This window comes from Miscanthus floridulus, chromosome 12 (genome assembly GCF_019320115.1).
Source record: "Miscanthus floridulus cultivar M001 chromosome 12, ASM1932011v1, whole genome shotgun sequence".
NCBI classification, from domain to species: Eukaryota; Viridiplantae; Streptophyta; class Magnoliopsida; order Poales; family Poaceae; genus Miscanthus; species Miscanthus floridulus.
In genome coordinates, this window is record NC_089591.1 from 36795408 (window position 1) to 36808433 (window position 13026).

At 43.2% G+C, this 13026-nt stretch overlaps 1 protein-coding gene across 2 annotated transcripts; it reads right to left on the reverse strand.

Annotated features, from left to right (window-relative positions):
* Positions 1 to 357: 357 nt before the first annotated feature.
* Positions 358 to 7543, reverse strand: LOC136496879 (chaperone protein ClpC1, chloroplastic-like). 2 transcript variants are annotated; one of them, XM_066492652.1, is made up of 10 exons: positions 7404 to 7543; positions 5914 to 6511; positions 5140 to 5255; positions 4932 to 5054; positions 4658 to 4843; positions 3910 to 4125; positions 3104 to 3321; positions 2386 to 2461; positions 2215 to 2304; positions 358 to 1945 (listed from the first exon to the last, which is right to left on the reverse strand). In XM_066492652.1, exons 2-10 carry the CDS (start codon positions 6467 to 6469, stop codon positions 770 to 772), a joined length of 2757 nt encoding a protein of 918 aa, XP_066348749.1. In that variant the 5' UTR covers positions 6470 to 6511; positions 7404 to 7543; the 3' UTR covers positions 358 to 769. The 2 variants fall into 2 exon arrangements, with proteins under 2 accessions (XP_066348749.1, XP_066348748.1); XM_066492651.1 differs by having other exon boundaries at positions 2215 to 2461.
* Positions 7544 to 13026: the final 5483 nt, after the last annotated feature.

The following is a 13026-nucleotide window of genomic DNA, read 5'->3' on the forward strand; positions in this document are numbered from 1 at the left end:
TTTATTTGATAGGGCTCCTCAACTCTGGCTCTAGCTCCTACAGAGGAGCCCTGCTAAACGTTTTTTGAAGGAGCTGTTTTTCAGTAAAAAACGGAGGAGCCGGAGCCGAAGCCGCTTTGGAGGTCCAAAGCAGCTCTTGCTCGTCTAGAGGAGGTCCAAAGCAGCTCTTGCTCGTCTGGAGGAGCCCTTAAGAGGAGCCGTGCTAAACACCTGGATGGAAATAAGGATGGAGTATGAAATGGAGCGCCTGAACCAGTACAAACATATTATATTATTATCATAGCATCTAGGGGTAAAGGTAAATTTACAGTCTATAATCAATTCTAGTATCAGTCTTGTAGAATGTGCTGCTCGAACTGGAAGTATTTAGTATTATCATTATAAAACGACTGTTATTGGAGGCTTGATAAGTTATATTATTCGTACATAACTGGAAGGTTACGTACTGGTAACTGCAAGCAAAGCCCTAGTAATGCAGGTAGCTGCAAGGGACCAAAATTCCAACATCCTTCCAAAAAAAAAACATCCTGTATCCTAAAAACAATAACTCAAATCTAGCATCCATTTTGCCTCTATTCATTTCCATGGCGTTTCTACTGACTAATTTCCATATCATTTCTACTGACTAACTGGCGCACTACTAAAAGGGAAAAAAAAAAACAAGAGAAACCTAATGGAAGGGCAAGCCGTGTCTATCTAGTGTTACCATCTTCATAACGACCTCAGCAGAGGTGAAGAAAACCTCACAGGCCGAGTAGTTCAGGTTCACCTACACTGGGAGAGCAGGTACGAGTGGCTCAGCAACACCACTACCACCGTTCAGGACTACTACCTTGCCTTCTGAATCCACATCAACAATGGCAGAGTCACCTTCTTTCACCTCGCCAGCCAGCATCTTCTCCGCCAGACTATCTTCCAAGAGCCTCATGATAGCACGCCGCAGAGGCCTGGCACCATAGCTCGGGTTGTAACCTTCATCAACAACCCTATCCCGGAACCTCTCCGTGACCTGGAGATCAATGCCCTTTGCCTTCAGCCTATCAAATACTTCTTTCAGCATGATATCAGCAATCTCTTTCACCTCCAACTTTGTCAGTTGCCGGAACACAATCATCTCATCCAATCTGTTAAGGAATTCTGGCCGGAAGTACTGCTTCAACTCTTCAGTCACTAGGCTCTTGATCCTGTTGTAGCTTGTGTCCTCGTCATAATCAAGGCCAAACCCAATCTTGTGGCCTCCGTTCTCGATGACACTGCTTCCAACATTCGATGTCATAATCAGCAGGGTGTTCTTGAAATCAACTGTCCTCCCCTTACTGTCAGTTAGTCTGCCGTCTTCCAAGATCTGAAGCATCATATTGAATACATCTGGATGTGCCTTTTCAATCTCATCAAAGAGAACAACCGTGTATGGACGGCGACGAACAGCTTCAGTAAGTTGGCCACCCTCAGTGTAGCCAACATAACCTGGAGGTGACCCGATGAGCTTGGAGACAGTATGTCTCTCCATGAACTCACTCATGTCAAGCCTGATCATGGCTTCCTCTGAGCCAAAGTAGTAGGCTGCTAGAGCTTTTGCTAATTCTGACTTGCCAACACCAGTCGGTCCAGAGAATATGAAGCTAGCAATTGGTCGATTTGGATTCCTGAGGCCAACACGAGCACGGCGGATAGCACGGCTAATGGCTTTGACGGCTTCATCCTGGCCAATGATACGTGTATGCAGTGTTTCTTCCATCTTAAGGAGACGGTCAGACTCGTCAGATGAGACTTTCTCCACTGGTATTCCAGTCCAAGAGGAGACAATATGTTGAATGTCTGCCTCTGTAACAAGAGGGCCAACTTCGCCAGATTCAGTCTCTGCTTTAATCATTTCCTTACTCTTGTCAATAATAGCAGTAATTTGGGTCTTAAGCTCCATTTCACGGTCCCTTAGTTCCCCTGCCTGTCAAGCAACAATAATTATGAGATAATATGGGCAAGTTCTAGAGAAGGTATAGTTATTTCATGATAATGACAATTTCTGATTGCATTTGTTTTTTTGAGGAAAAATTTCTGATTGCATTAGAACCTTTGTAGCATCAAGAGCAAAAAAATCACAAAGCAAAGCGAAAATGGCTAGATCAATTTCTATCTTTGCCCAAAAAAACATAGTTCTTACTAAGCAATCCATTTAATCTTTGTATGCGACAATTTTCAGAAATCTTAATATACCTTCTCGAAATCTTGGCCACGTACAGCCTCATTCTTCTGCTTGGTTATCTGCCTGAGCTCTTTGTCCAGCTCTTTGGCTTCATCAGGCAACTGTAACATAGACAGGAAATGTTCAGATAAGAACAATGCAACTAACCGTACAGTTCCATCTGACCAATTCACTGGTAGTACCTGCGCATGCCTCAGCCTAACACGGGATCCAGCTTCATCAATCAAGTCAATAGCTTTATCAGGCAGGAAGCGGTCACTGGAGAAATAAAAAAATCACAGAAGTTTGTTAAAAGTGAACTTGAATTATAGAGTCGAATCCCAAACATGTACAAAAACAGAGATTTTTTTAATCAACAAACTAAGCTATAACCATATGTTCTTGGAACCAAGAAGTTGGTTAGCCGAAGTTGGACACACCATAAAATAGATGATTGTACTTGACATTTTGCTTCCAGAAGAGACAGTAAACACCAATCAAGTCCAATGGATGAAGGAGAAAACAACAAATTTCAGGCAGCTAAATCCTCGCATACAATGTGAACTCGTAAGAACTGACGGTAATGAGACTAATCATTCAATAATGGATACTACAATCAAGTATTGTTACTGGTGATGGAAAATCTATAAGTCTCTGCAGGCCATTTTCTCTTATTAACCTCAGAATATCCAAGGGAAAAGAAACAAAACTGCCACTTTACGAATAAGTGATTCCCACAGATGAAAGCGCAATATATGTCAACAACACCACGGCCAAGTCAACCTAACTTTTGAAAAAGGTAAAAGTGCAGCCACTAAGGAAAACCTACTGCCTGCAATGATGCAGATTCGTACGAACATGATATAAGCAAAAAAAAATTATAAAAGTGCATGCTAATAAAAAGTATAGTGCATTGCAAACCTGATATATTGATAGGACAACTGTGCTGCAGCAACTAGACCTTCATCTGTGTATCGCAGCTTATGATGGAGTTCATATCCCTCACGAAGTCCTCTTAAGATCTGTATGGTTTCATCAACAGTTGGCTCTGGAACTTTAACTGGCTGGAATCTTCTCTCCAATGCAGGATCTTTCTCAATGTGCTTCCTATACTCATCCAGAGTTGTGGCACCAATACACTAAAGAAACAACAGTATCATAAAAGTTGTAAATCATGCATGAGCAGTTCATATGTTATTTGCGGGCACAGTTTGCTCCCTGAGACGAATTGCCTAGTGTGGGTAGCCAATCAGGGTTCAATTTGCATCCTCTACCTATTAAAAATGCTAGGGTGGACGTCTCTCCCCCTAGTCGAGTTCTTAATAAAGTAGAAGGAACTACTCAATTCTTAGAGTCAGTTAGATAAGGGCTATGGGGTCATCTTTGCACTACCTCCGTCCAGAAAAGGATGCAATTCTAGCTTCATTTTTAGCCAAACTATCTAAAGTTTGGCCAAATGTACAAGAGTATGAATATTTATGACATCAAATAGGTGTATTATGAAAATATATTCCATAATGAATCTAATGGTACTAATATGGTATTATAAATATTTTTTTTGACCGAATATCTAGTATTACAAATATTGATACTTTTTTTTGTATAAACTTGGTCAAACTCAAGACAGTTTGGCTTCGTACTATGCTAGAATTGCATTCTTTTCTAGATGAGTACTTATAACAAGACGTATAAGACAAACAACATAATGTCAAATAAACAACCTATACCTGCAGTTCACCTCTAGCAAGAGCTGGTTTCAAGATGTTAGCAGCATCAATTGCACCGTCAGCTGCACCTGCTCCAATCAGTGTGTGCACTTCATCAATAAAGAGAATAATATCTTCATTTTGCTTGATTTCTTCCATAAGCTTCTTCAATCTTTCTTCGAACTCTCCACGGTACTTGGTACCAGCCACAAGGAGCCAGATGTCAAGAGTAATAACCTGGCCCAAAGAAAAGGTGTTCAGTTTTCTGAAGCAACATGGAGGCAATTAGGAAGACGTATTTTACTCCCACTAGTGTTCAGTTTGCAAATAATGATTGTTCCTATTCCATCTACATCTGGTAATAACAGAATAACACTTCACACTAATGGCATTAGTCTAAGTATTATATTCACAACAAAAGCCTGGGCATGTTACATAAAGAACTTATACTGGACAAAGACCCAGTATGTTTGTCACTAGAAACTACATGATTTTCAACTGAAAATGCTGAATTCTCCCAAACAAGGCACGTGTAGTAGCACCTCGCATAATGAAGCCACCCATTGACAATTACTAGCATTAGGGATGCAATTATGAGTTATGACACAAATGGGTATTTCCAGGTCAATTAATCTGTTTTATCACATTTTCTTTCCTTTGAAATCCAGATTAATTCAATAAAATGAGTGTTGGGTTGACCCAGTGGTCCAGAGAAAGCAAACTTGCATCCTAACCAGCATGGAACAAAACCATGTTGATTCAAACAAACCTTCTTTCCTTCAATCGTTTCTGGAACATCCCCATTTGCGATACGCTGTGCAAGCCCCTCTGCAACAGCAGTCTTGCCAACACCAGGCTCTCCGATTAGGCAGGGGTTGTTTTTCGTTCGCCTGCCCAAAATTTGGGTTACACGTTCAATCTGGTCCTGTCTGCCAACAACTGGGTCGAGTCTTCCCTGCAGAAAAAAAAAAGATGCTTAGACTTGTTTTCTTTACTAACTCACTTATGCAATAGAGCAAACCAAAGGGGAGAAACAAAAATACCTCTTCTGCCAATTTTGTCAAATTAGTACCATATTCTTCAAGTGTTGGCATCTTCTGGCCACTGCTTCCTCCTCCAACACCAGCACCAACAGCTTCTGTGCTTTCACCAACCATTCTTATGACCTGCACATCATGTTAAATATGATTGCCTGCACAATTTTGACTTCGAAAGAGTTGACCACAAACAAGAACAGAAAATGATAATTGCCTGGGTACGAATGTTATTTGGATCAGCACCAAGGATTTCAAGCACACGGGCTGCCACACCTTGACCCTCACGAAGTAGGCCCAGGAGTAAGTGCTCAGATCCTATATAGTTGTGCCCTGAATATGTAGCACTGAAGAATATTAGCAAAAAGGAAATATACCTCTCTTAACATCCACAAACTAGTCTTCCAAACTCGGAAATGAACAGATGTAAAGGCTAGCCAGAAGTGGCAAGACTGTTTTTGGTACTACAGATTCAACAAATAATGCCTCAAGGTTTGACCTGAGCTCAAGACATACTAAAATTTCAACACCACCTTAATGAACAATGTGATAGTTATCATTTCACAATCTTTCCATGTGCTACCAGCACTGATGTAGTACAGTCAAGGGTGCCAGCTTTTTGCACAAACACTGTATGACATTATTGCCTTTTTTTACAATAAGTATACTTCTGAATCAATACTTAGCTACAAATTCAAAAATTATAAATGCTAGTACAATCCACTTTGCATAATCATGCATCCATGCAACAATCACCACAAATGTAAGCTAAAGGTTTTCATGTCCATCAAGTAGATATGAGGAAGTCAGAACAGGATTATTTTTAAACTAAAAAGAAACTACAGTTTAGGCTGATCAGATTAAAATTTGGACTCATGTCTACAGAGCCCATGAACAACAGCAAGCAATCAGAAAATTGAGGACAAAATTGCCTACTTAGAAGAGATTACAACATGAAACTAAATGAATTTGTGGATAGATGAAGGATTACCTAGCTGGCGAGCTTCTTCAGCTGTCAGTTCCAATACACGCTTGGCACGGGGTGTGAATGGGATGTTAAGAGGCACGGACGACCCACTACCTCGTCCAATAATCTTCTCAACTTCCACTCGGGCAACCCTAAGATTCATTCCCACAGATTTCAAAACCTTTGCTGCAATCCCAGTCCCCTCACCAATAAGCCCTAGTAACATCTGCTCTGTCCCAACAAAATTGTGGCCAAGACGTCTGGCCTCCTCCTGCGCAAGCATAATTACCTTGATGGCCTTCTCAGTGTAGCGTTCGAACATGACCCGAACCACCCCTCTTGATGCTGAACCCCGTGGCCGCGACATCTGACTTGCTACAGTAGATACAAAGTCACGCTTTATCACAGACCTGGTGTCCAAAAAGTTTGTCTGCCGCAGCCCTTGAAAGCCACCAAGAGTAAGGGTCCGTGTCGGCATGTTATTGAACATTGTGGCCCTCGCACGCACACGAGATCGACCAGATCCGCTCCTGTGTAATGTGGCAGGAACAATCCTAGACTGAACTAGAGTCCTCTCCATATTAAATCAGCCAAATAATCCTGAGCCAGTTATCAATGAAGCCTGCAAGAGATAGTGTATTGTATCAGAAAACATAATAACGGCACGGGAACAGCAGTTCACAAACCATTAAAAATCAAAGCAAGTTAGCAACCACACCTAAAAATATACAAATAGAAAATGCATATAAGCCTCACATACAAAGGAGAAAAGATTGCATTCTCTAAAATCAACTCTATTCATTTCTTTGAGTATAAATGTTTCCCATAGAGGTTCTGAATACTAAACCAACGTTACAACCAGGTTCATCATCTAACAAGTGCTTGTCGAGGTGCACACTCAAAAATACACTTATTTTGGGACTGAGAGAGCACATCAAAGAAGTACCATGCAACAGGAACATAAAACAGAAGGTAATTAGCACAAGCACCCAGAAAAAAAAAAGCACAAAACAATCACTTCCTCTGATTGCAAATCAGACATCAACATGATCTCCAATGTGTCTCGACCTATTGAGATGAACCTTTATATTGTGATATATGTGAGTTTTTAGTACTGATGGCCAAAGCTTAAAAGTTTAACTTTGGACAAATCTAGATGAATTTACATTTGTGATAAGGATCAGTATTAACCATTACAGATTGCAGTTCCTTTAGACAAAGCAACTCGAACATATCTTGTCAGTTTCTATCCTCAATAGATGGGCGCATTTTTGTGCTTGTCGATTCAACTGACTAGCCGCCGCCTAAATCCAATCCATTACGGAACATCAAACGCTGCGGTAGAGCTATCGCAGCCGCTACCCGCTGGGAGAAACATCAGCAGAGCTCAGTCGAGCCGCGATTCATCCGCAGACGCACAGCATGATGATAGCAACCCAGATAAACCAACGAACAAATGAAGCACAAAACGTGATTGGTTCGGAGGTAGAGAGAGATTACGCGCGGAGACTAACCGAGCGGCGAGCTGCGAGCGGCGGCGGAGCGAAGTAAGAAGTCGTGAAGCGAGCGGAGCCAACGCTGCGGTGAGACTCTGCGACGGCGCGGCGACCGAGCCCTAGAAAAGGAGAGGAGGCCCTAGATATGATGCCGGCGTGGTGGGGGCAGGGGAGACGGGGGAGGGGCAGGGCGGTGCGGTGGGAGCGAGGCACCGGCACGGAGGTGGCTACGAGCCTAAAGAGAGAGGGAGAGAGTTCGTGTCGAACGTGAACAGGTTCCGTTAAGACTTCAAGAGAATTATCTGAAGTTCGGAGCACGCTTTGTTAAGGTTGCGTTAGGGCAATTACATTGGTCTGGTCTCGTAGGCGGTCTTACATAGTGCCGTATAATTTTAAGACGACTCAATAGATAATATATACAATGGTTGCTTTTAAAATTATCTTGTAGTAGCTCATAATTACTTAACTTATGCATAGAATAAAAATAAAATTTTAAATTACATGGCAACAATAACTCATATAATAGTAGAATAGTTGTCTCATAGTTGTAAATTTTAGCTTATGAGGTGGTTGTTTTATGAAACAACAACCTCTTTCTCTCTCCCGACTCTCTTTCCTCCACATCAGCAAAAATTCTACGTGGCCCTGCATGAGACGGCCTACGAGATAGCTGACGTGTAGCAATGTACCTGCCCTTATCAGTTCTATTTTAATTTGTAGAGAATTTTATGTCATCCGAAATTCCGAACTCATTTCCATTAGATTGCGTTAGGTTAGGAGCCACTGTGGGATAGGGTTGTAGAGAACTATAGGCCTTGTTTGGCTGTCGGCTTATTAATCATGGTATAATATTTTTCTCTCCCAATAAATCAGCACAAGCGGCTTATAAGCCAGCCGAACAAGGCCATAGACGAGACAATTCTTTTTATTGTTTAAAAACAGGTATATTTGTAGTTAATTCTATATCGTCCGAAATTCCAAGCTCATTTCCTTTAGATTGCGTTAGGTTAAGATTCATCATGGGATAGGTTTGTAGAAGAGAACTAGATACGAGATAATTCTTTTTATTATTTAGTTGTGTAAACGGAACTATTTTTGTTTCTCTTTTGTTTAAATACATCATAAATGGGATTAGTTATATGACATATGGAACCAATGTCTCTTTTTTTCTTTTTCCCTTCTTCTTTTCTCATCTCTCCTCGTGGTTGGGCGAACTTCCTCAACGAGCGCCTGTGCCCGTCCTCCCTATAATCATGAGCTTCATGGCTGTCTTCCCTTTGCGAGCACCCGCGGTCAGCGTCCTAGCACTGCAGACCCACTCCTCCACAACCATGACAGCGCTCATAGCCGTCCTCCCTTGGCGAGTGCAGGCTCTAGGGCCCACCTTGCCTTCGTGATTGCCCGTGGCTCGAACCTTCTGGGCCACCCTCTCTCCTCTTCTCCTCCCTCGTGTCGCGTTGCTTCGTGTTCACGGCGTCATGTCTCAAGTGGGACGAACAGATCCACTCAAATTGGGTGATGCCGTTGCCCAGGATATTGAAGGAATATTCTCATCCCACCTGGAATCCTTCAATCCCTGAAATCAAATACAACATTAGCGTGTCTTTGGTTCATAGTAGAAAATGCAAATGGATGGATATCTACAGATAGAAAACATATAGCTATAGTGTTTGTTGGATTCGAATTCGAATATAGATGGTGTCACATGTGCCGGATAGAATACGAATGATATCGACATCGTATATATATATGATTCCAATATCTAAATATTGTTGTCATTGACATGTGGGTCCCACGTAATAAAGGGGCAAAGCATTCTCAACCTACTACAACAATCCTCCCCTTTAACTTACAGTTCAGTTTTTTCAATCCCCTATAGGAGATTTTTAGGGAAAAGGAGTACTCAATCCGGTAGAGATGCTCTAAGAGTAGTCCGCATTAAAATCAACGTGTAGTGGCATACGGACTACATTTACGACGTCTACGTATTCATGGAATGTTAAGGAGACAAGCTTTCCAACGACACTAGTCTTATGTCCAAAATACTTATGAGTCAATGAAATTTGTCGAAAAAAGTGAACACACATACAAAAATCAAGTAAGTTCATACACTCCATATGTAACAGTAGTGGATGGAATCATGATGAACCTAAACAATGTCAACAAGGATGTGAAACATTTTACCTACCGTGTACGGGCAAATTACTGTTGAACTTGTTGTTTCGGATATTGCCCAATTGCGAGGTGAAAGGAGCTTGGCAATTTTCTTTGCTCTTAAGCTCATTGCTTGACCAATTACTATTTGATTGAGAGGTTTGAGGAGCCTGAAAATTTTCTTGAGATGGCTCTCCAATGCTTCATGTGTTAATTTAATTATAAAGGAATTCAAAATAATTAACTATAATAAGTTTACAATTTAGAAGTCTATATATTAGTTACATAATCTTGTGGGCCTGCAACATTATGTTTTTCTTTTTTTTACCTTTGTAGCTCTTTTAGAGCTTTAGTTCGATCTGATGAACCTTGTGCATTGAATTATTTTTATAAATAATTATACATCAAGGTGTTTTTTTTATCTCCAACAATGAGATGATTTCCCATCGAAAAATGAACATTTGTAGGCCACAAAGATAGGCCATCAATATTATATCACGAGGATGTATGTTGTAATATTTCTGAATAAGGTAAGTAAATGACATGTAATGGACAATACCAAGTGATTTGACAGTCTGCATTTCCCATATAAAGCTATTTCGGGCTGATTATAGATGAATGTCGCAATACCCTCATATAAGAGCGCCATCCAAGTATAACACCTAAGCGAGATGTGCACGTCAAAATATGCAAAATGCTTGGTGATGCAACACTCAGACTCAAGAGCACACTAAAGCTACAAATGAACGTTGAAAGGTGCAAAATACGAGACCTGAACAAGCACAGGCAAAGAGAGATGAAAAAGAAAGAAATGGATTATTGGCACAACACTTTGAATAACAATTCTATTGCCATAGAAAATCGAAAATATATCGCCCCGATGTTATAGCACTTAATGCAAATTCAAATGTCATGATAGCCCAACGAGTTGGAGTAGATTATTCCTGAGGGAAGTGAATCACCTATTTACGTCTAAATAGCTTCACACTAGACACATGATGTTAGCACCTTGATATGGATGCTAGTCATGACTCAAAATCGCTAACAAAATTGTTAATGTGGGTGGTACGACCCCGGATACCCACGTCAGACTATATGGGCTGCGCTCCCAGGGGCGGTCCAGCCCATAAGATGAAGACCTACGGTGCACGGCACTGCTCGGCGTGTACCGCAAGACATCAAGAGCGGTATCCTAAAGATACTACGAGATCTGTTAGGATACGTTCGATCCCATGATTCCTGTAATCTGTTATTACTTTCCGGTTATCTCCTAGATCTAACCGACTTGAAACCTACCCCCCAGACTATATAAGGCGGGCAGGGACCCCCTCAAAACATAGGCAATATCATACGAAGCCAATACAAACCAACGGACCACAGGAGTAGGGTATTACGTCGCGCTGACGGCCCGAACCTCTCTAACTCTTGTATCTCTGTTGCCTTCTTGTTCTCGATTGCACGCATCTTTGCCGATCAATCTACCTTCGTGGGATACCCCTCGGAGGAATGCCGACGATATTCTGTCGACAGTTGACGCGCCAGGTAGGGGTGTGCGTGTTGTTTCCATGACGAACAAGATGGTATGTTTTGCATGCTCTTCGTCCTTCCCACAGCCCGGCCAGATCTTTACAGTCGGATCGATCTCCTGGGTCATCAACGCTGACGGAGACAGAGAGATCATCGAGCCGGTGCAGATTGATTCTGCGCCGACCACGCCAGCACCTACGACAGCAAATCTAATCTCGGAACCACCTCCGAGGTCGTCTCCACCAACAGCTCGCCGCCCGCTTCCCCGCTACCCAAGGAAGCAAATCGACAACGACGATCTGATCACATCCATCGATCAGGTTGGCCAGAAGCTCGCCGACTGCCTCTCCATCGCAGAATCGACTCTGACCACTCTGGTTCAACACCGACCACCCTCCAATTTAGATCTATTGGAGCCTGATCAGGAAACTCCAGTGGTTACGACTGCCATCCATCAAGATGCCCTAAGGGGTGAATTCGCCGACCAGGTGGGAGACATCTATCCCCTCGCCGATCCGATCGCTGACCAGCTCTCGCTGATTGTCAACATGCTACAAATCGGCCGACGCCCTGAAGCATCCATCCACACCGTCCTAGAGGAAAATCCAGACTCCGAGTCCCGGGGCTCTTTGGAGACTATCGTCGAAACCACCGCCGTTCAATCTCCTTTCCCACCCTTCCGAGGGGGCAGGATATTTAATGCCAGCGTCGATAGCCCTCCACGGGATGGAGAAACCAACGAGGACCATGCAGCTCACGTCAATATAAATGCCAACCGTGCGCAGAGCCGAGCAAATGAGGCTACCATTGTGCTAGCCAAGGTTGCTCGCAACAAACAGCTCGACTCACAAGGGAGGTCACGCCCACTCCAGCACAACCTCGATGACAAATTAGTCCGTGTCGATGGCCATGACGTATACAAGACCTCAAGCTCCAACTTGGCCGTGGTCGCTAATGAGCTCGCTTGACTCGAGCAAATGCCAGAAGTCACCAAGGTCGCCGCAATGCTAAGCGGCACACTGCTAGGTCAACGAGATCCGCTAGGATTAGAGACCTTCCTACTCAACAAGCTTGATTTACCAATCCGCCATGCCAAGATCCAATCACTGCCCCAGCAGAAGCCATTTCGCCGATCAATAGCTAGATGATGGACAACTCCTCTAGGGGGGAGCTAGGGGAACCACATTGACTACCCTCGCCAACACGACCAAGAGGTCGAACAAGATGTCCGAGCGCACATCAACAACCTCCGAGATGCGCGATGTCATATCAACGGGCGCCGTTTCTCTCGCCATGAAGAGGAAGTATGCTGGCGTTTGGAGTATGAGCAAGAGTTCAGCAATCCAGAAACATCCCTCTAGCCACTTAGCATCGGTAATGCTACAGATCACGACGGTGATGATCCCGAAGGGCCTCGAGCATTCATGAGGGCACTCTGAACACTCTAGTGGCCCCGTGGTTTCAAAATCATCGAGGTCGAGCCCTATGAGGGGTGGATGAACCCCATGTAGTGGCTACAAGCTTATGCCACCGCCGTGCATGCCGCCGAGAGAGATACTAGTGTTATGGCAAACTATCTTCCCATCATGCTCACGCCAACCACGATGAATTGACTCACTAGCCTCGCCCCAAACTCCATTGGATCTTGGGAACACTCAAGAAGGTCTTCACCGACAACTACATGGCTATGTGTACTCGGCCATGCACCAAGCATGATCTGAACCGCATCTATCAGAAACCATCTAAGCTCCTCCATAGCTACATCAGGCGATTTTCTAAGATGAGGAATTATATTCCTAACATTACGAAAGCAGAAGTCATCACCACCTTCGTCCGAGGACTCCATCACCACAACCTCCGCTCTAAATTCAACCGTAAGCCATCAAAGGGGATTGGCGAGATGATCATGGCCACCGATCAGTACGCTGACGCTGAAGAGGCCAAAGTCCGCTTCAACGAG

Bases quoted from the DNA above. Each gene is read 5' to 3' on its own strand.
- LOC136496879 (XM_066492651.1), bottom strand. From the start codon at position 6,469: ATGGAGAGGACTCTAGTTCAGTCTAGGATTGTTCCTGCCACATTACAC. The intron at 4,844-4,931 runs GTATTTTTGTTT...TTTTTTCTGCAG, and splicing joins TGACAAAATTGGCAGAAGAG to GGAAGACTCGACCCAGTTGT. The intron at 1,946-2,214 runs GTATATTAAGAT...GTTGCTTGACAG, and splicing joins GTGGCCAAGATTTCGAGAAG to GCAGGGGAACTAAGGGACCG.